We start from the raw sequence: 23,193 nt of genomic DNA, 5'->3' as shown, positions 1-23,193 counted from the left end.
TCAAGTGCACAACGAGTCACTGAAAGGTTTGATTAGTATAAAAATGCTTCAATAATCTTCAGACTGACCAGCTCAGGACCCAGCTGAAAACCTCAAGGGTATCTTTTGTACAAATGATGTTCCTTCTCTCCAGTATGGTTGATCTAATCCAGAAACTTTCAAAACTTTTTGGAACGGAGCCCCCCTTTTGCTCGGCTACTTAAAGTTATGTGGTATGGTGGAGAGGGGGTTCAGGTGGACATTCCGTATGTTATGTGAAATTATGAAGGACATCTAGTCTCTAAAACCAGCAGGGGCCGAGAACCAGCAGGGGAAGGATTAGATATTTATGAGCTGACCAAAAAGTAAAGCCTGGGGTCTGGGCTGAAAGTGAAAGTGTTTTCCCCACCCTCAATGGCCAGAAAAAAGTCCCTAAATCTGAATAAGCCCTGGAGGTCCTGAGCCATATCAATGGCCCTCAAACGGCAACGTCCCACAATAGATCCGTGTGGCATCCCTCTCTTCCCAGAATTGGCCCCCAGCAGCTGACTGCTCTATTCATTAGAAATACAGATCTACCCTTGGTGGTGCCTCCCTTCAAGGCTGCTGGAACTGCCTCCCCTCCCTACTCCCTGCTGAGTGGGGGGGGCTTTCGGCAAACCCTCCACAGTGCACGGTCTCCCGCCTTCGCCTTCATATGCAGAGAGAAACCTGAAAGCTTTGTCTGCTTGCACTTGTAAATCCAACTGCTGGGCAAAGACTCTTTCTTTGAAACGGGTGGAGCACAGATTATCAGCCCGGGCTGAGGTTGAGATGTGGAAGTCAGCTGAGTGAGTCAATAGTAAAAAAGTTCCTGTCCTCCTTTATCAGGCTTTATCGTTGCCTCCCTGCCTACATCCAGACCCTCCTTTCGTCAGTAAGGTTTACACAGCTGCTTGGTCTGAACAGCTACCCTAACCCCCCCCCCCCTACCATCGCTTTTCTGAAACCCACCTCCCCCTGCTATCTCACTTGAGGCCAGTAAGATTTACAACATATTCACTCTCCCCTGGCACATTCTGACCATGTTCCATCACACTCCTTTTATTCAAGGAAAGATTCGGACTGGCCTGCTTTTAATCCGCTCCTTGGCAAGTTATTTCCTCTGTGCTTTTATGTTTTACTCAAGGTTGCAGAAACTCACCAACCACTACAAGAAGAGTGGTTTTTAGCTTGAGTTTAATTTCTCAGCATAAATTTGTAATAATAATAAATGTGTGTAGAGTCACAATATTTGAGGTCAGATTTGAGAGCCTGGGTCTTAAACTAAAGTGCCACTAAATGAGAAAGTCATTACAGTAAATAAAAAGAAAATGTGTTTTATAATCACTTCATAATCACCCTCTTAAAGGACAGAGAGGCAATTCTTTCATCCAGTAGCCTCCAGATTTAGGATTTTTAGAGTGACCGAATGATTGTACAATGGACTTCGAGAAGACAAGTGTACAGATTTGCATACCACTGCTTCTTTTCTTAGGTTATCAGGATGGGCTGGTTTTAGCTACAAAGCTTTATAGATTATACATTGGTATCTGTAGGAAAAATGTATCTACAGTCAAGCCGGAAAGTCTGCACACCCCTTTCACCTTCCTTCTCCACGTTTTATTACATTCCAGACTCTTTCTATAATAGATTGAGTTCATTTCACATTTCATGTCACAAAATTCTACACAAAATAGACACAATGACAAAGTGGAAGCAGGTTTTTAGACTAGATTTCTGCTAATTTATTAAAAATCCAAATGTAAAATATCATATGTACACAAGTGTGCACACCCTTTGATATGACACCCAAAAGTGAGCTATGGTGCATTTTGTTTTCACTGATACTGCTTGAGATGTTTCTACAGTTTAATTGGAGTCCACCTGTGGTAAATTCAATTGACCGGACATGATTGGGGATTGCCAACACCTACATATATAAGGTCCCACAGTTGACAGTGGCATATCAGAGCAAACTCCAATCCATGGGGTCAAAGGAATTACCTGCAGACCTTAGAAGCAGGATTGTGCCAAGGCATATATCTGGAGAAGTGTACAGAAAAATTGCTGCAGCTTTACTGGTCTCAAAGAGCACAGTGGCCACCATCATTCCTAAAAGGAAGAAGTTTGGAACCACCAAAATATGTAACCCCTAAATAAATAAAAATAAAATTGCATATTTTCTAAACCCTGTTTTCAGTTCGTAATTATTGGCGATTAAGTGTAGGTGTTTGAGGCAAAAAAAAACTCAATCTATTATAGAATGAGTCTGTAACATAAAACGTGGAGAAGGTGAAAGGGGTGTGCAGACTTTCCGGCTTGACTGTGAATAAAAACGTTTGTCTACAAAGCCAAAAACAGACAAACTTTGAGCTACTTTAGTAGATAACTCAGGTGTAGTGTCTTGTACTTTAATTGACATAATGATCACTATGCAAGCTGCTTTAAAGTCACCAATACTATGTGATGCATCTTCCCCTATTTTAAAGACTTAGTGACATCAGCCGTCAAGTACACCATAACCAATGAGGGCTGCAGCAGACCATTCCAAAGAGTTGCTCCTGAACCACCGTTCTGTTGTTGATTATTTTTTCCCTGCCATGCTTTACGCCTTACGTAATTCATTTGGTCATCCTTCGATTTAATCCTTGAATTGCAACTATCACTATGCTCCAAACATTTTGTAACAGTACTTTTGTTAACCTAAGCAAGAACACACTCACATCTGGCCCAGAGATGATGTCACTGCACGCTAGGCCACGCTCACTCAGGAACAATGTCAGCCAGCAGCACTTGAACACATGTGAAGCGTCTTTCTTGAGGATTTCTTCAAGAACAGCTCTACTTGTACTCGGGAACATAAAAGGCAGCTTTACAAAGCCTGCAGACCTCTGTCTCACGTCCAAATTTATTATGAATCCTTATTAGGTTATAATCTTGTGTCACTTGTCAGACTGGAAGAGAACTACAATCAGAATTTTGCTACTGCTTAACCTTAATTAGCTCAACATGACCAGAAGCAACATGCCAGTCATAAATAAATGAGCTGTGTGATTTGAGAAAATGTTGTAGACCTTGGGTGATTTAAACAGTGGTAAAATAAAACCCTGCACCAGCCACATCTTTTCACCTGCCAGTGAAAAAACTGTATAGCATATGGAAAGACTTATTTCTATCAATCTTACATATGCTGTATAACAACAAATACATATTACAGTGCTAAAACGTGGTGGCATGGTGGCTAGCACTGTCGCCTCACAGCAAGAAGGTCCTGGTTTCGATATCCAGGCGGGGAGGTCCGGGTCCTTTCTGTGTGGAGTTTGCATGTTCTCCCCGTGTCTGCGTGGGTGTCCTCCGGGAGCTCCGGTTTACTCCCACAGTCCAAAAACATGCAGTCAGGTTAATTGGAGACACTGAATTGCTCTATAGGTGAATGGGTGTGTGTATGTGTGTGTGTATGTATGTATGTGTGTCTGCCCTGCGATAGACTGGCACCCCATCCAGGGTGTTACTGTGTGCCTTGCGCCCATTGAAAAGCTGGGATAGGCTCCAGCACCCCCTGCGACCCTAACTGGATAAGCGGTTAAGAAAGTGAGTAAGTGAGTACTAAAACATTTTAATTGCATCATCTTAATTTAGTTATATATACTTAGCATGTAGTATGACCTGATAGCTTTTATATTATATATTTTCTATTTGTCAGTTCCACACTCTCCAAGCCATTTCCTTGCTTTGGGCACATTAGGCCCTACAAATATCTTATTTTGAACGTTTTATAACTGCTTATAACTTTGCTGTAGTCTGGTTAATGCTTGAACCACAATAAGGGCTACGTGTGTCTTGTAGCCTCCTGTTGAGTAGGTCTGGTGTACACACGTTCTGGACATACTAGAGCAGGGGCATTAAGTCTTTCTGTTTGTATTGTTCCCAATGAATGCGGTAGAGGCCGTAGTCCTGTTCCAATATGTGGTATTAGGTCTAGACAATACCCCTTCCTTCCTGTCATGCATGATAGATGACTTAAGGGTCTCTGGCTGCCATTAGCATTACAATAAATTAAACCAACAATATGAAGGCATTCATTCAGCCTCTAAGTACCAAGGGTCATTGGCTAGGTTTGAGGGGGCCAGAGTGTGTCTGTACGTGTGATTGAAAGACAGGATTCCTAGAGAATGTGCTAGCCAATGAGGAAAGCCATTTAGAATATTCACAAAAGCTTTATAGGCATGAACTGCAACACAACTTTTGAAGCATTCGACTGTTACTATTAATTTTTAAGTCTTTCTTAAGTCTTTATTTTTTTGATATATAAATTTTTTAATAAGTAAATTGGACCCACATTTATAAAGGTTCTTGCAATAAGAGCTCAGCATTCAGTCATGTATTTTATTTCACATTCAAAGCACCAAAAAAACTTAAGCAGAGCCAAGATTAGTGATCTTGTTCTGAGAACTACGGTAAAAAAAAAAAAGACCCCTCAGATAAGTGGGGCTTAAGAGGCTTTAAAGGTCACTGTGGGGGTGTGGGTATGTAGTGTTGTCTAATTCTGCTCTTGGTGGTAATGAGGGTTATAAGAAAGAGAGCTCAGTGCAACCAGGCACAGAAATCCTGGATAACATCTGCTGATCTTAACATCTGACTTTAGCCAACCAGCTGCCGAATAAGGTTAGCCTAAGCTCCCAAATGGTGAGGGCCCCAGGCTTTAAAGAACCAAGTCCAAAGTCACCACGCCCACAGCCATGACCATCACACCCACCCTGGCTTTTTCTGTGAGGCACAATGCTGCACTTGCAGCCACCCCTGCCTTTACAAGCTGAAGGTTCAAGCTTGTGTGTTGCACTGTGACCCGGTGAACTTCGGGCCTTGTCTGGAGTTGGCTCACCAGGGCCATGGCCCCCGTGCCATCTGCCACTTGCTGTGCATTACAATGTTGCACACACACTTGCTCTGTCCGCTTGCCATAATGCTGCCCTTATTAATCCATCACCACTGGAGTCTTTTCATGCATGTGTGGCACAATGAACAAACTTTTTGATTATTTGTTGTAACTCTGAAGAAAAAAAATGCAGTAAATTATCAACCAAATAAAAACCAGCAGATAAAAGTGCAGACCCACAATGCAAGCCGGTAGAATATGCGCTGCATGCTTTCTCTAAAGTCTCCAGGCGAGTTGACAAATTTAAAAGCTTGTGATTACAGCAAGCAGAGATCTGAAAGTGCTGCAGGCTTAAGAAAAAAAATCTAATGTTTCACATTTCACCACCACACCTACCGACAATATCCACCTTTCACTCACTGTCACCCTAAAATGCTGCTTTGGCATGACAAATAATGGCATGTATGCAAGCCGGCTCTACTAGCATTCAGCAGTGACAGACCATTTATGGAGAGCCAGTGCTAAACTGGGTTCCAAACCTGTAAGTGCTGCTGGGCATTTACTTACATGACAAAACTATGACGCGGGCCAGAGTGCAGTTCCTTATGAGATAACGTACTATTAAATAATGCTGGGGTTCAGCAGTTATTTGTAAGACCTGTTAATAGATCATCAGTCTTGTGAGTCAGACTTGACGTCCGCTCAATTAAATTCACACTTAAAGGACACTTAAGTGTAATGAATACCCTTTTAAAAATCAATTGAAACATTGCGAATGTACAAATGGAATCGATAGTTAACTTTAGGTGACCTGGGTTAGAGCTAAAAGCCTGTATTATGGACACTCAGATGGAGAAGTCTGGGTTGTAAAGCAGGATTAATGATGAACATTCATTGTGCAAACAGACAAGCAAACAGCAAAAATCTGCAGGCGACCACCCCAAGTCGCCCGAGAGAACTGAGGATCACATTAGACGACCCCTCGTAATTCTCGAGAGCGCGGAGGCAGGTGGGGAGGGAGTCGAGGTGACCGTGTTTGTCCTCTTTTGCTTGTCAGTCGACCAGAAGCCACTCCAACCTTGCTTGGATTAGTACCAGCTCCCGGAGGGCCAATTAATGCACCCGGTCCTCCATGGCCTTGCTCTATCAATTAGGAGGCGCAAGTGCATTATCATCATCACATGCATTACTGTCAAGGCAAGCCTGGTCATGGGGGTGAGAAGAGGGCTCTCTAAGAGAAAGAGAGCGAGCCAGAATTGCAGAGAGGGCAACAGCAGTAATGAGGAGTCCCAAGAGGAGCACAGGAACTAAGGAACTCAAGTCCCGCTGATGTGTGAACACGCTGCCGACTTGCACCTCCCAATACCTCCCAGCAAGCAGCAAGTCAGACGCTGAGTTAAATCAATATTTTCAATCTCTCAGGATCAATCCTGCATCTGAACATGAAGAGAAACCTGTTAGCAGTCACCAATATGTGTAAATGAAAAGCCAAACTTCATGACCCCAATGCATCACCACCCGCCTTCCAAACATCACTCTTTCTCTGTTTTGTAGTGCTGCAGTCCTTCGTCACAGTCAATCATGCTTAACAGTTGTAAATTGCATGGGAATTTCTTTCATTTCCACTGTCACTCAATGTAATGTCAATTAGCATGCAAAATCTTCTCTGCGCCAAACATGTACATCATATGTACTCTTATGCCAAAGCTAAAATGATCTAAATTTGGATCTAGAATAGATAATTTAGATGGGGGTTCATTAATTTCAGTACACTTTTCCTCAAAATAGTACAAATGCAATCTCAAACCAGTTGCTGCACTGTCTGGCTGCTACGCTGGACGCTCTTGACAGCCTCATCAGACCTGCACTGTTCCGACATGCAAATGATTCTTGTTCACACAAATCTGTCAGTCAGCAATTATAGGTCTGTAGTTTTCTGTTTACACTCAAAACCTGCGAAAATACCAGGTTACCATTATTTATACACCGATAATGCATAACATTATGACCACCTTCCTATTATTGTGTCGGCACCCCTTTTGCTGCCAAAACAGCACTGACCCGTCAACTCCACTAGACCCCTGAAGGTGTGCTGTGGTATCTGGCACCAAGATGTTAGCAACAGATCCTTTAACTCCTGTTAGTTGCGAGATGGGGCCTCCATGGATTGGAATTGTTTGTCCAGCAAATCCCACAGATGCTCGATTGGATTGAGATCTGCATTCAGGCCACCTTCTTCTATTGTTCCGTGGTCCAGTACCGATGCTCACGTGCCATTGTTGGCGCTTTCGGGGGTGGACAGGGGTCAGCATGGGCACCCTGACTGGTCTGTGGCTATGCAGCCTCATACCCAACAAACTGCAATGCACTGTGTATTCTGACACCTTTCTATCAGAACCAGCATTTCTTCAGCAATCTGAGCTACAGTAGCTCATCTGTTGGATCGGGACACAAAGGCCAGCCTTCGCTTCCCACGTGCATCAATGAGCCTTGGCCGCCCATGCCTTGTCGCCGGTTTACCACTGTTCCTTCCTTGGACCACTTTTGATAGATACTGACCACTGCAGACTAGGAACACCCCACAAGAGCTGCAGTTTTGGAGATGCTCTGACCCAGTCGTCTAGCCATCACAATTTGGCCCTTGTCAAACTCGCTCAAATCCTTACGCTTGCCCATTTTTCTTGCTTCTAACACATCAACTTTGAGGATAAAATGTTCACTTGCTGCCTAATATATCCCACCCACTAACAGGTGCCGTGATGAAGAGATAATCAGTGTTATTCACTTCACCCGTCAGTGGTCATAATATTTTGCCTCGTTGGTGTATGTCTATGTCATGATTCTGGTCAGGCTTTGTGTCCTGCTACGCCCAGACTTCACACGTCCATTTACCAGATAAGGAATTACAATCCCATTATGAATATCATCACATAAATGGCCCATAGGATGGATTTGGTAAAATCAGCCACACACTCTCTCTCTACTGTATGGCTTTTTGCAAGTATGATTCACAAATGATTCACTTAAATGATTCATCATTATGAACTTATTACCAACAGCCATCAGCCATGCATACATCAGCAAGTAATATCAAATGCAAAACAGGATTAAAAACTAAAATCCAAGATTTCTTTGCTTAGTTATTCACTGAGATGCGGCCTTACAGGCTGCAACAAATAATCTTTTAGAATATCTGGCTATTCGTGGCCTGCCACACGCAAAGTGATGACCTGTATTTCCATTTTCTTGAATGCATTGGTGCAGTCCACAAGACCAACCCAGTTAAAGAAAAGAACCACCAATCTAGAGTATAAAACCCTGTCAGCCAAAATAAATCAAATAAAAAGACTGCTTTGCTGGTTAATTATCAGTAAGATATTTCCAATAGTTAATCATTCTAGATTTAACTGTCAATTCTGTATATCTTTTGTGCTATGCTCACGATTTGATTAGCAAAACACAAAAGCAGTCTCAGTTTTCACTAGATCTTGCAAGGTTTACGTGATGAGTGCTTACACTTTGTTAATAAAGTAATACAAGATTTCCCAGCACATTCCATTCTGATGAGAAGCCCGTGTGAAGTCTGGAACAGCAGTTTGCTTGCAAAGCAAAAAACCAGACAACACAGTCTTCTGGGAGTGAAAACAAGCAAGCTTTATTTTTCTTGCTCTGGAATTCATTAGAGAAGTAAATGTCAGATGAGTTGTATTATTTTACCCACGTCAAAGAAAAAAAACCTCAAATGGACTACAGTCTGGTAGGTCGTGACCTATTTGTTAGCAGTGCAGTTTGAAAACTCTTCTGAGAAATGGCCTGTCAATAAGATTGCATCTCAAAATGTAACCAAACAGGAGACACAAAGGCCTCAGGCTTTGGGTTTAAAAAGGGCAGTCAAGCATGAGATGACCAGGCTGACCTAAAGCCCATTTACTTTCACCTGGCCAGTGACTGTGAAAAGAACATCAAACCAGTTTAGGCATGCAAAGTCCGAACACTACTCATTTTAGACTTCCATCCGTTCATACAATAAACCTACAACCTTATCCTTAATCCACCCTTTGTTATCTACCCTTAACAAATTTTTAATAGAATAAAATCTGATTTGAAAATACAGCAAAAATGATTGTAAAATTATGGATCGTTTAGCTATTAACACTTTACACTAAACCTACAATACCAAACTTAATCTGTACAATTTAAATAAGCACTATTAACACCAGTCTGGTCATGCTGGCAAACCACTTGTTTCACTATCCCTTAGCTCTACCAGCTGTGCAAGCATTTTTTTTTACCAATAAAGGTGCATTAAGGTCTGGACAATACAATGATACACAATAAGCACCAATCATGACAAAGGAAAGAAACTTATTTAAGTTCTTTTGGATGAATTACTATAATATTTGGGACTATAGTGTATAAAAATAGAAAAAAAAGTTAATCCATGCAAATACAAATTACTATAATAATACCAGCAATATTTATTTATTAGGATTTTAATGTCATGTTTTACACTTTGGTTACATTCATGACAGAAACGGTAGTTACTCATTACACAAGGTTCATCAGTTCACAAGTTTAATGTCAAACACGGTCATGGACAATTTTGTATCTCCAATTCACCTCACTTGCATGTCTTTGGACTGTGGGAGGAAACCAGAGCACCCGTCGGAAACCCACACAGATATGAGGGGACTCCACACAGAAAGGACCCAGACGGCCCCACCTGGGGATCGAACCCAGGACCTTCTTGCTGTGACGCTACCCACTGAGCCACCGTGCCGCCCAATACTACCAATACAATACAACAATAATTCTGTTGGTTTATAAGGAATAGAGAATGTGTTACCACTTTTTAAATTTGGCTTTTTTTAATGTAGCAGAACATGCATGCTGCAGCACTCCATAGTTTAAATATGTTCACCATGCATAGATGTCACACATGCAAGGCTGTTATGCACTGCATCAGGTGCAATCTTGCAGTGGTTACCCAACCAGTGCCACATCATCCCACTGCTGCGCTCCTTTCACAATAATTATTGTGTACAAAGTGGCCAGCCCCCAGCATCAACCTGAAAACACTTACTAAGCCCTGTTCTATACCTTGCACCCCTCCAGCCACAAGTCTGGCTCGACTTAAAACCACCCCTCAGGAGTCAAGAAAGGTGAGCATCAAGGCTCCTCTTTGTTCTGACACCCAGGTGGTGGAATGAACTTCACCTGGCAGTCTGAGTTGTGAAGTCCTGTGGTTTAGTCTTCAAATGAAGACTAAAGACCCACTTTAACCAAGCAAACACTAACCATGGTCTTACCTATTAATTAAAAAAATGTTAATTATCTAGGAATCAGGCAGCATCAATCTAGTAATAAACTATTAAAACTATCGGCCAGTACTTCAAGCAGAAAGAAATATGTAGTGTAAAACAGTAAGTGGCCAGCACCTGGGGAAGTTTTCAGATGAGTGTTTCTTTTTAACCGTTTTCTCATGATTCAATATTGGGACCAAATGGATAAAACATCTCCTCTGGTTTAGAGATGGCAGAAAGCTACAAGCCCTGCAAGCTCCAACAACATTGCCATTATTGAACTTGTCATAAGTGGTTACACTAAGAGACTTGGATAAAAGCCATTTGACCATTTGACCAGACAAACAAGATATCCCAAAAGGGAATGATTACACAAAATGCAGTGATCAGTTATAAGGTCATTAAATTAAAGGGCTTGGTTTAAATTACGGGTGTGGTTGGGAGGGGTCCGACCCTCCTAATTAATACTTAGACACCCCCAAAAAGGTTAAAATCAACAGCTCGGGTGGAAAATGGGGGGTGGTTAGTTAGCTAAACTGAAACTTCAGGCATTCATCAATTTGCAGTTGACAACATAGAAAATCAGAAAATAATAAAATGTGTTAAATAAGCTAGATAGCTACATACATTAACATACACTGCCTGCTCTGATTTGAGCAACTTCAACCTTAAAGATGCAACCACTAATGGGAGTGAAGTTGACCCCCCACAACTGTCAGTGTATAATTCACACTCTGTTAAAGGGTCATTAATTTAAATATTCCTGCCATTGGTGTTGCTTTATATTGATATTGCAATAAGCCTTAATACCTTTGTTTTACTTTGCAATGATCCTTTAATTTAGGAGGACAAGTAAGCCCAAACGATGCCAGTAAATTGTCCCATACAGCACTGCAGCACCACTAGAGCCAATTAATGTAATAGTCCAGCATTTAGGTCTGTACTGTTCTCTTGGTACTTTTCAGATACCATGATAGACATAAAACTAGTCAAGCACATGCTTTCCACTTAAATAGTAAACCATTTTTCTAGTCATTAAGACCTTTTCCTAAGGAAAATGGAGATCAACAAGGCCATGGAGCATGGCAGGATCTCAATCGCTAAACTGTATTTATGGAATCGCTACATTTACAGCATTTAGCAGACATTTTTATCCAAAGAGACTTACAGTAGTGACTGAATACAATTTGAGCACTGGAGGGTAAAGGGCTTTGTTTGAGGCATGTACCAGCAACCTTCTGATAACTATTCCAGTATCTTAACCACTAAGCTACCATGATTCCTACGTATGGAAGCATCTGTACTTACGTTTGCCCACTTATTTATTTAGGGTTTTTGGCATTACATATTAATTTTGTATGGTATTCCAAGTGATCTCTAAACCTTTTAATATAGTTGTGTTGCATTTAGGAGCTTATAAGAATCAGTGCTTTAGTGCTGATAAACGCTTCATGAACACCACCTTGTTAAATTCAAATGTCGACTGAACAAAAACCCACAAAAAACACAGATCTGAAGGTTTTATGTTACCCTGACCTTTTGCCTAAGCTGAATAAGACTCTACCTTACTCCTCCTCATACAACGACTGGTAATCACAGCGTAAACGTGTCCTCCACCGGTGCGAAACTACAGCTGCGCTACCCAGTCACAATGGCGTGCCGACAAAAGCGGGAAATTGTATAGGAGCTGTGTGCGCGTGCGAGGCTGAAGTTCTCCAGACTCCATTCGCGGAGTGAATGCAAGTAGTGGAGGGAGCCTGAGCGGATCCCAGAATTCCTCATTATCCTCACAGCGGGGGCCGTGTTTGCTGCAGCGGTCCACGGGGGAGGCCAGGCTCGCTTATTACGCTTAACTGAGCCACAGCAGCCCTGCAAACCAAGTGCTACTTAGTGCTCGTCTGAGGCAGCCGGCCGACTCTGATGAGATGACCGAGTGCGTGGCATGTCAGTAATGGGGCAAAAACAAATGCCTCATCAAACGACACCGTAAACGGGTCCGATCTGCACTTGTAGCTATTATGCAAAACCTTAAGCTTGAAGCAGAACTTCCAGTACTGGGTCACGGTTGAAAAAAAAAAAAAATAGCAGGATATGATTAACGCATGCCACCTCCTAAGCAAACAGATGCACTGTAAAAGACTACTCAGGTGGTCAGAGCCTGATAGCTGCCGCTAAAAGCACCCGGCTCCTGAAACAGATGGTCCTTTCGCACATAATAATCATAACAGCCTGCATATGCTCCTAGGCACCATCCAAAACATATTGTGATATTTAGACTGCTTAGTGGTAGCGCACTATTACAAATATGTTTTAGTTGCTGGGATGTGAGCTAGGAGACAAATTGTTTAAATTACAAAAGATGTGCCATCCAAATGTCAGGATTGCAAAAAGGCGCCTAGCAGAATTCAAGAATTTACTTACAAGGCCTGGGATAAAAACTTCAAACTGCATTAGAGAGGGGAACTTAGAGGAGCACATTATTCCAAGCAAATTGACATAAGGCACTCGCTCACCCACAATAACACCCATTAAATACATTTTCTCTGATCTCAGTGTCCCATTGTGCTTTTCTTGTCGTGTTTCACATCTGGTCATGTGTGTAGTGATGTACTCCAGAGGCTATGTAATTGCCTGAGGCAAGGCTGAATGAAGGCTTGCAAAGCAGGTGAATTATGTAAGTGCTAGGTCTTAGGTTCTCGCTGCCGTGGGGACTCGTCTCTTTCTCCCTTTTTTCGTGTTCCTCTCAAAACAAAGCGGTGGTGGTGATGTTTTTCTGCCGCTGTCACAATTAACCTTCGAGGCTGGGCAGCGAGCCAGCAGCGAGCCCATCAGGTAAACAGTACGATAAGCTTAGCGGCAAAAAAAATAGAAAATAAAAATCAGACATTGTTTTGAAGTGAGAGGCAGTTGCTATAGTAACTGTTGCTAATTAACTGCATTCAGCCAGGGGAACAAAGGGCTTAAAGGCACTCAGGACAGCACAGTGCACATGTGCAACCCCCCCTTTTTTACCCTTCTCTTAAATACCTGCGTCTCTCCTTTATTCTCCTCGCCCTTAACGCATGTCAGGAGAAGTGCATCGACCGGCCTATCGAAGGCAGACGCAGATTGTAAATCTTGTCTGGGGGCCCGCCTACCTACGACAAAAATAATCATTGCATCCTTGGCCAATCAACGTGACCCACCAGCATCAAGGAGCACTTGAGGAGGATCTCATCAGCTCATCCTGTGGCATTTTAGAGAGACAGCTCATCTCGTACGGTACTTTGATTTACTGTGGTGATGTGTATAAGTAGATGTCTAATGATAAAAGATTTTGGTTTTTTATTATGGTTATACGTACAGTCCTGGCGTTTACTGGCTCTGTCAAGTCAGCAATGCACCCAACTTCAACTCTTGCAATATTAGTGGTCAACTAATTTACCCTCAATTTAACACTGATCATGCATGTAAAACTTGCCATTCTTTGAAATACTGCACTTTTAATCAAGTTATATGGTATAATTAACTTGGCTTTTATCAAAAATGTCCCACAAGGTGCCTTTATAGGTTAGCCCACAAATAATCCACACCAATATTAAGAAATAGTCCTCAGGCCGCTCAGGTGGCGCAGCGGTAAAAAGAAACGCGCTGCAACCAGGGCTGGATTCTGAGAGCGTGGTATCGAATACAGCCTTGCTTTACCGGTTCGAAGCTGAGTGGCTATATGAGCAACAATTGGCCGGTTGCTCATGTGGGGGGTGGGACAAAGAACCGGATGTGGGTCTCTCTCTGTCAGAATGCGATTGCGTTCTCTGCCGGCTGATTGGAGGCGCTTACACAGAGATGGGAGAGGGTGCCCTTAGGGTGTGTCTCTCCGCATGCAACGCTAGGTGGCGCCAAACTCGTCAATGTGTGGGTGGCAAAGATGCATCTGGCTGCTGCTCGTGTTTCGGAGGGGATACGGGTTAGCTTCAATCACCTCCGTCAGGGCAGGGTTCGGCATAGACAGAGAGGAAGCACGATGCTAATTGAACAATTGGATGCGCTAAAAGGGGAGAAAAAGGGGTAAAAATTTATTTAAAAAAAATAAAAAATAAAAAATAAAAAAAAATAGTCATTATGGGCTGACTTTGGGCAGTATAACTATAGAAAAACCATTCAAAGCCTATGAAGGGCCAGGAAGGACAGAATGCACTATGTCTGGATGTCACGTAGAACAGTCAGAGTTTTTAATGAGGGGCCAACACTGAGGGGCAGAGAACTTGCCTTAATCAAATTCTCATTGGCCCCTTAGTCCAGTCCACAATCAGTACAGGGTCCATTTAATTTATAATTTGTACTAAACTATGCTTTTGCATGTCACATCAGTAACTAGGTCATGACGCTGGTTAGTTGTACAGCAGTTACAGTCAGTGCTTGTTGCTTCATTGTGTTTGTTGTTACATTATGGCAGAAGACAAAACTGAACAGTGTTTTGAGGAGATAAAAAAAAAGCCAATGACTTATGCATTTGAGATAGGAAGGAGAAGAGTAACAAGTACAAACTCAAGTTTGTTCAGAGGTGTAGCCATCGGTTCCCTGAGGTGTGGAGAGGGTGGGCAACACCAGCTGGGGCAGCTGTGGTAACTGCACTGAAATGCTAAGTCGATTTGCTTTTAGGAGTCTAATGTGGACCACTTGGTTGGGGACCCACAATTAATCAGGTGTTCTGCTTTGATAGGGTTGTCTTAGAAGTGTCTATGCTCTCCCAATGAGAAGTCCATGAGGAGCAGGTAACGTAACCTTAGCTAATTATTGCAATTTAGCATGTAAAAGGTCACAGTGTAATGTTTAAATGTGAATGGGAATTAAAGTTTAATCTGCTTTCGCTGAATCACTAACAAAAGTTAACATCCACAGTTGCCGTCTGACTGCTAAAAGCAGTTATGCTAACTTCCTTTAGTGTTCCATGTCTCCTTTAAATATCCACCAACCAATCAGACGGCAATTTACACGACGGCTCATTTTTCCAAAGAAAAAGCAGACATGAACAACCCAGCTGTTTACAACATATGTACTCACAGATGACAATTTAGCAATCTGCACAAATATTAACAAATTCCAGTTTCCTAATTTGTTCAGCTTCCATACTGACAGACGCTCCGCGCTTGTTTTGACGGTTGTAACGGCCCTCGTTAATGCTTGAGCGAGTGCTCAGGTCACAGTTCACGGTGCGATGGCTTTGGCACTAGAAGCCAGCAACAGCTGCAGGGCTGAAAGATGATCCCAGCCCCTACAAAGAGTGCCGAGCCGCAATCTGCCACCTCTAGTTTTCTACTCTTCCCGCCAAACTAGTTTCACCAGAAAAGGGGTGGAGAAGTGCCGAAATTGACGCCTACACACTGCCTTTCAGACCCGTCCTTTCCCACCAAATATCTATGCTCAACCTCGATGACACATCAAAACTTCATGTCTAAATAGAGGGTCTGTGGCCTTCAAAACAAGAAAACAAATCGGTTTCCGACATCTGCTTTTAAAGCTTTCTAGCTGTCTTTTAATGTCTTTTAAAATTGCATTCATAAAACTGCAACTAAAAAGTTATTATTTTTAATGAATAAAGCACCAAAGGCAAAATACTGCAAAGGCTGAACCACAAGTTTAGTCATCCTGACTCAAAACCTTCTCAAAACTATTTTTTTTTTTAAAACGTCAACGAGATCACATGACCTACAATACGTTCTCAATGAGCACAGCGGCAGTAATGCATAATAATGAGTGTTTTCCAAAAGCTCGCATCTTGTCTCCTCTGGCCTGGGAAACGTTACACCAGACGCTGCGAAAGACCTCGCTGTTGAGTACACATGCAACCAGACACCCTGAACATCTGGCCCGGCTAACCCCTGCTCAATCCCTGCACAGTCTGACAGGTCATGGTGGATCCTGAGCCACAAAACATGCACACTTAACGTATCACTATGGCAAGGCTAAACAGATTAACTTAACACTGCGCTGTTCTGCCCATACACAAGCGGATGGTTCCGCTTCAGTTCCACATGGTAACTAATACTAAATATACACTGATCAGCCATAACATTAAAACCACCTCCTTGTTTCTACACACATTGTCTATTTCATCAGCTTCACTTACCATATAAGAGCACTTCGTAGTTTTGCAATTACTGACTGTAGTCCATCTGTTTCTCTGCATGCTTTTGTGGATCATTCTCAGCACTGCAGTGACACTGACATGGTGGTGGTGTGTTGTGCTGGTATGAGTGTATAAGACACAGCAGCGCTAATGGAGTTTTTAAACACCTCACTGTCACTGCTGGACTGAGAATAGTCTATCAACCAAAAATACGTCCTGTGACCACTGATGAAGGTCTAGAAGATGACAGCAGACAGCAGCAATAGATGAGCGATCATCTCTGACTTTACATCTACAAGGTGGACCAACTAGGTAGGAGTGTCTAATAGAGTGGAAATTCCAGCAGCGCTGCTGTGTCTGATCCACCATCACAACACACACTAACACACCACCACCATGTCAGTGTCAATGCAGTGCTGAGAATCATCCACCACCCAAGTAATACCTGCTCTGTGGTAGTCATGTGGGGGTCCTGACCATTGAAGAACAGGGTAAAAGCAGGTAAAAAAAAAGTATGTAGAGAAAAAGATGGACTACAGTCAGTAATTGTAGAAATACAAAGTGCTTCTATATGGTAAGTGGAGCCGATAAAATGGACAATGTGTGTAGAAACAAGGAGGTGGTTTTAATGTTATGGCTGATCGGTGTATGTTAACCTTTGAGCTGAAAGTTTCAGTGTGCAAAAAAACTGTGTGATTTTTACATTTACCATCAGTTTTATTAGTAATAAAAGGTTACAGGGCCTAGAATTATTCAAGGTTTTCTACATTCATCGGTGTTGCATTACTCCATTCTTTCATCAATATTCAAGAGACCACTGTTCACTGTGCATTTTAATAGACGCAGTCAAACTAGCTTTACCTCAATAGATGCAGAGAAGTCATCAGATGTAGTCAATAATATGGAAATACAAGGCCATGCCACATAGTTGAATGAAATGTAAACTTTTTTTAAGGTTTGTTCCAATCATTCAGTCATAGGATAAAGGGATTTATTTTTTCAAAAGGGTTTTTGTACCGTTAAATCAGTAAGCAGTAGCAGCTCTGGTACGTGCCGTTAATCATTTAAAACTCACTAGGCCAAGCCATTTGTCATGCTCTAATCCGAGGCATTGTGAGAGAGTGCGAGTGAGTTTCTCTGGCACTCCCGGTGTACGAGGAGGAGGGGCCACACACGAGTGTGCGCGCACGTTCTGAAACCCTTTTTTGCGCCGGCAGCTGAGAGCCATCGCCACGGCTCTTAAACATTACATTTCATTTGGCCGGAGAGGTCACATGACAGCTGCGAAGGATGGCCCCTGAGGGCTTTCTGCTTTCACTTGACACTGACTGGCAGTGAGAGATTTCGAAAGAAAATGTGCCCTCTTTCCATGACGTCACTCAGCCAGGATTTTGGAGGGGTGGGGGGCACAGCTGGTGGCAGCCGCTGTGCCATCTGCTCCAGACTGATACTTCATGCTGCTTTACTTACAGACTCCCAAGTCCTCTACTACTGCCCGGTGAATTCTGCTGCCGAGGTTTGCAGAGGCCGGGCGGGCTAACACGTTAATTTACTGGCTGACAGTTACTCTGCTTTTCCCTGCGCTTGCTGTTGCCTGCTTGTCATGGCATTCCGACAACATCAGATCACAATTAACAAATGTGCTTTGAGCCCCAGTCACACCAGAAACTTGTGTGAGTGGTCATTTGTTTTATTGTTTGTTAAAAGGTTTGCCATTGTGGTTTAGTTAGCCATTTAGAAATGTGGTAATAAATTCTTGCCAGTTTCATAAACCAAATGAATAATATAAAATACATTCAGAAACCAAATCAGGTCGAAATGTAGTCTCTGACTTTACATCTACAAGGTGGACCAACTAGGAAGGAGTGTCTAACAGAGTGGACAGTGAGTGGACACAGTATTTAAAAACTCCAGCAACGCTGCTGTGTCTGATCCACTCATACCAGCACAACACACACTAACACACCACCACCATGTCAGTGTCACTGCAGTGCTGAGAATGATCCACCACCTAAATAATACCTGCTCTGTGGTGGTCCTGACCACTGAAGAACAGAGTAAAAGCAGGTTAAAAAGCATGCAGAGAAACAGATGGACTACAGTCAGTAACTGTAGAACTACAAAGTGCTTCTGTATGGTAAGTGGAGCTGATAAAATGGACAGTGAGTGTAGAAACACAGAGGTGGTTTTAATGTTATGGCGGATCAGTGTAAGTTAGCAGTGCAAAATCGCATTTCCTTGTAAATTCTATTAAAAATTAGCATCATTTTGCACACGGAACTTCGTATATAAAATCCTGGTATGACGAGGAATTCTGACCTCTAATTGACCAGTATGTCTGTAGGTTTTTACATCTGAGTAACTGGACTTGTGAAATAATTCTGAAAACGTTTCAATCATCTGAGAGACCTCATTTGTTCTGAACCGAGGTCTTTAGAGGCCAGGCAGGCTAACACATTAATTAATTGACTGACAATTGCTTTCATTCGCCCTCCACTCACTCTAACCCGCTTCCTCATTTCATTTCTCCTCTCCCTCCCTTCATCCACTCCTGGACTGACCGTAGAGTTCAGCAGAGTGGAGGTCACATAGAAGGTCAAAGTCACATGAACTCATGTTGTGACATGTTGCTGTGATGTTTGCTGTGTTATCCCCTGCCATTTTTTCAGGTACTTGCATTTTTAGCTATTTTCCTGGCACAAAAACTAGATGTAAGTCAAATTAAATGAACGTGTGGGAATTTGGTATATTGCAAAGACTAGCGCCCCATTCATGCCGCTTTTCCATCTTGTTGCCAGTCAACCAGTTCTAAGCAGTAACTAAAAAAGAAATTAGATTTTATGTTGGGTTTGTTTAGACAAGGGCAAACACATTATTTAAACTTTAAAGGGACCAACAGCTCAGTGGTTAAGGTACTGGAGTAGTAGTCAGAACGTTGATGGTTCAAGCCCCTCCGCCGCCAAGTTGCTACTGCTGGACTCCTGAGCAAGGCCCTTAACCTTCAATTGCTCAAATTGTTTTCAGTCAGAATTGTAAGTTGCTTTGGATAAAAGCATCTGCAATATGCCACAAATGCCACAAGACAAACAGGGGTCAGATAAGGTTTAAGTGAAAAAGCAGTCAAGTGATGATTGGTATTAAAATGTGAACTTAAGTTATTTAGCTAATTTAATTATTACGTTTCTAATGTGGGACTAGTCTTTGGTTAACCTAGACTAAAGACTAGACTTTAGTCAAAAAAATGAGTATTATTTTTGCATTGTTCTGGTTGAATATATCTCTCATTGGGTTGGTCACAACTAGTCATTGTCTTTTCCCTTTGTATTTAAGGCATTCTCTCAGAATATCTGTTATGGTGATTGGAGTTCAACAGAGGCTACAGAGTGGGATATACTAGGTATCTGACACAACAAAATAGTATGTGATAACTGGTTTTCTGGTCTGACAAATTCTTATAATGAATCTCAGGCAATGCTTATTAATATGGGGAAAATAAACTGGGGAAAATACAGTTACTTTACATAGCACTCTCAGTCTGGAGATTTAAATACCTTTGGACCTGATTGGGGGAAAAAAATGGCACCAGCGTTCTTACCATACATCTTTCCTTCATCTGACAGAATGATCTTGCGGCGGCCACATGGTGGATAAATTGCCAGCGCCTCCTGAAAGCTCTGCTCGATGTCAGGGCTCCACACGCCTTCAGCATCGTTGTCCATGGGCTTCTCGGCAGAGTCGCTCATCCTTTCCATGTCCTCGGCAGGGCTTTCGCTGCCGCTCCAGCTGCTGGGATCAATTTTGGCGGTAGGGACCTCCAAGCCGAAGCCTGGAGCACACTAGGGTGAGAACTATAAGAGACGAAGAAGAAAAGGTCAAACTAGTGGTCAAAATGATTGTTAGATAACTTGCAGTGTTACACAATTAAGCCTAATTAGTTAATAATAATAAACAAAAGTTTTTGGAGTGGGAATTCTTCCGATGATCATGTTTTTGGGCACCAGCGGCTGTATTGTCCTAAGCTTATAGGAGGCTGTTTAAATATGTCTTTAAAAGTTCTTTAAAAAACTGTGATCAATTATGTGGTCAGTTATGTGATATACTGCTACCTTTTACATGCAGAGTATTTTCAACAGTGAAAATGCCCCAATGATCTCTGCAATTTATTGGAAAAGATCTAAACGATGCTTTAACACACCTTCACTCATGTTATATAAAGTGTCAATTATAACCCACATATTACATGATCACTACATTTCACAACAATTCCATTAAGCCAAGCAATGCAAACATTTCGTTCTAATTGCCCTTATTAAGAAATGACAACCGCTAGCTTCCGAACAGCTTCCCATTTCCCAGATATTAAGATTGTGTTTCTACTTTTCACTGAGGTACTTTCAGCAAACTGAAAGTATGATCCAATTGCTTTGAGAAATGAGCTGGGTCGAATGAGAAGGCAGCAGGCGTATAACCTTAAAACGCTTCACCAAAACCACCTGGCATCTCCTGTAAAGCAGCAGACTTTTTCTAAGGCGAGCCAATTTCAGCTGAGCTGTCTGGCCCCTTAAATCGCCCCTTAAATCTGGACGGAAATCATGTCGGGCAAATTGAGTAATGCACTGTATTGCTGTTCACAAAACATTCAGTGCAATATTAGGATCAGACAGATCCTAGGATTAGACAGAGTCTGGTACTGATCACCATATGTACTTATTAAATCTCAAACTGAATGGCAAAATAAACGTTGTCCATAAATGTTGCCGTATTGACAGATGATTCGTAATAAAGCGGTCACAAGAGAAACATAAAATACATTTTAAAACTTTGTAGCATGTAGGTGGTGCAGCAGTAAAGCATGCTAACCCTCCAGTGCTGACGAGCGTGTGAGTTCAAATCTCAGCTCTGCTAAGCACTCGCTGAGAACCTACACGAACAATGATTGGCTGGTCCGAGGGAGAGAGGCAGTAGAGATTCAGCATAACTGCTGCAATTACTACCATTGCTGGCTGGTCGATAACCTGCTCAGAGACTCTTTGTGTGCAATACAGATCCCCAAGTTGCCTCATGCAGGTGAAAAGAAGTGGTCGGTACTGCAAACATGCAGAGTGGGCGTGTGTCAGTTACGGGCTCCTCAGTCAGGAGTGGAGCTTGCAGCAGTGGAGGGAAAAAACAAATCCAGCAGTTGGATATGATGAAATGTGGCAGTAGATGAACATAAAACTCTCTAAGCAGAACTACAGACTCTCCCAGGACCACTACAGAGCAGGTATTATTTAGGTGGTGGATCATTCTCAGCACTGCAGTGACACTGACATGGTGGTGGTGTGTTAGTGTGTGTTGTGCTGGTATGACTGGATCAGACACAGCAATGCTGATGGAGTTTGGAGTTGATGGAGTAAACTGTCAGGAGTTGATGGAGTAAACACCTCACTGTCACTGCTGGACTGAGAATAGTCCACCAACCAAAACTATCCAGCCAACAGCGCCCCATGGGCAGCGTCCTATGACCACTGATGAAGGTCTAGAAGATGACTAACTCAAACAGCAGCAATAGATGAGCGATCGTCTCTGACTTTACATCTACAAGGTGGACCAACTAGGTAGGAGTGTCTAATAGAGTGGACAGTGAGTGGATACGGTATTTAAAAACTCCAGCAGCACTGCTGTGCCTGATCCACTTATTCCAGCACAACACACACTAACACACCACCACCACCACCACTGCAGTGCTGTGACAATCCACCACTTAAATAATACCTGCTCTGTGGTGATCCTGACCATTAAAGAACAGGGTGAAAGCAGGCTAAAAAAGTATTTAGAGAAACAGATGGACTACAGTCAGTAATTGCAGAACTACAAAGTGCTTCTATATGGTAAGTGGAGCTGATAAAATGGACAGTGAGTGTAGAATGTACTCACTGTGTATTGTTTTCTTTTTCCACAGACTAAACCAACTGTTAAAAACAACTCTTTGTATTGATCGTACATAGTACACAACATTACTGGGAGTCATAGCTAAACAGTGTATAGACAGAACTGGATTTAGCACTTCAAACAGGAGTGACAACCTGCTGAATCGGCATAGCACAAAAGCTTGCTAAAGAGAGTCAAGTTTGCTTTTAAACATATATGCTTACAACCAACCCACTGAGAACAATTCAAAAAGCCAAAGGTGTCAAAACTGTGAAGACTTTCGAACGTTATCGAAATCTCATCTAGCCCCTCCCCCTAATTCTCCAGACAAGTCTTTCCTCCCTTGGCCTGCTCCTGCAAAGGCAATGCAAGCTGTTGTGTAGTGGGACTAGCAGCATATGTTTCTTCTAGAATGTCATTTCATGAGGGGGGAAGGGAGCAAGCTGTTGAGAGGAAAAAAAAAGGGAGGGGGCAACATGACCAGAGTGGAGGGAGCTTTTCCTGAATTCGGGTTTTGTGTGCTGAATGCTGACACTGCAGGACCAACTTACAGACTGATGAGAGAGGGGGAAAAAGCCTATTTTTCATTTCTAACCACTAAATGGCTCAGGCTTTTTTTTTCTTTTGGCCCCACTTCCCAGTAACCCAGCCTTACTGCATAATGAACTACATTGGTAATCACTTCCAGCACTGCAACGAACATGTTGTGGTTGTTCGGCACGGCCGCTCATCTTGCGAACACATTTTTAGCTCCTCAGCAGCGCAAGCTGTGTAAAGACGGCCAAGCCTGGCATAGATACACTTGTTTACTCCCTTTGTAGCTTCTTAATGAAAACAGAGAGTCACCTTAAAAAACGCTGGCGTCTGGTGCATCTGCCTCAGGAGGCCTACTAGAGGAACGCGGCGTCTGGGCATGTCCATTCCTCCTGCTACCATTTTTCCTGCACTGACATTTCGTTCTGAGTTGTTTTTTGTTTTGGGGGGGGGGGGGGATC

At 42.6% G+C, this 23,193-nt stretch overlaps 1 protein-coding gene across 3 annotated transcripts in view; it reads right to left on the bottom strand.

Annotated features, from left to right (window-relative positions):
- tead1b (TEA domain family member 1b) overlaps positions 1–23,193 on the bottom strand; it is a 79,742-nt gene that overhangs the window by 35,683 nt on the left and 20,866 nt on the right. For 2 of the 3 annotated variants that reach the window (XM_063012531.1, XM_063012530.1), the window contains exon 1: positions 19,884–20,112. In XM_063012531.1, the coding sequence (XP_062868601.1) occupies positions 19,884–20,040 (157 nt within the window). In that variant the 5' untranslated portion in view covers positions 20,041–20,112. Of the gene's footprint in view, positions 1–19,883; positions 20,137–23,193 lie in introns of those variants that run through there. The other variant, XM_063012529.1, reaches the window with a different exon arrangement.

The sequence above is a fragment of the Trichomycterus rosablanca genome, chromosome 17 (assembly GCF_030014385.1).
Source record: "Trichomycterus rosablanca isolate fTriRos1 chromosome 17, fTriRos1.hap1, whole genome shotgun sequence".
Lineage (NCBI taxonomy): Eukaryota > Metazoa > Chordata > Actinopteri > Siluriformes > Trichomycteridae > Trichomycterus > Trichomycterus rosablanca.
Note: the sequence above shows the minus strand (reverse complement) of the source record. Positions and strands in the feature narration are given on the sequence as shown.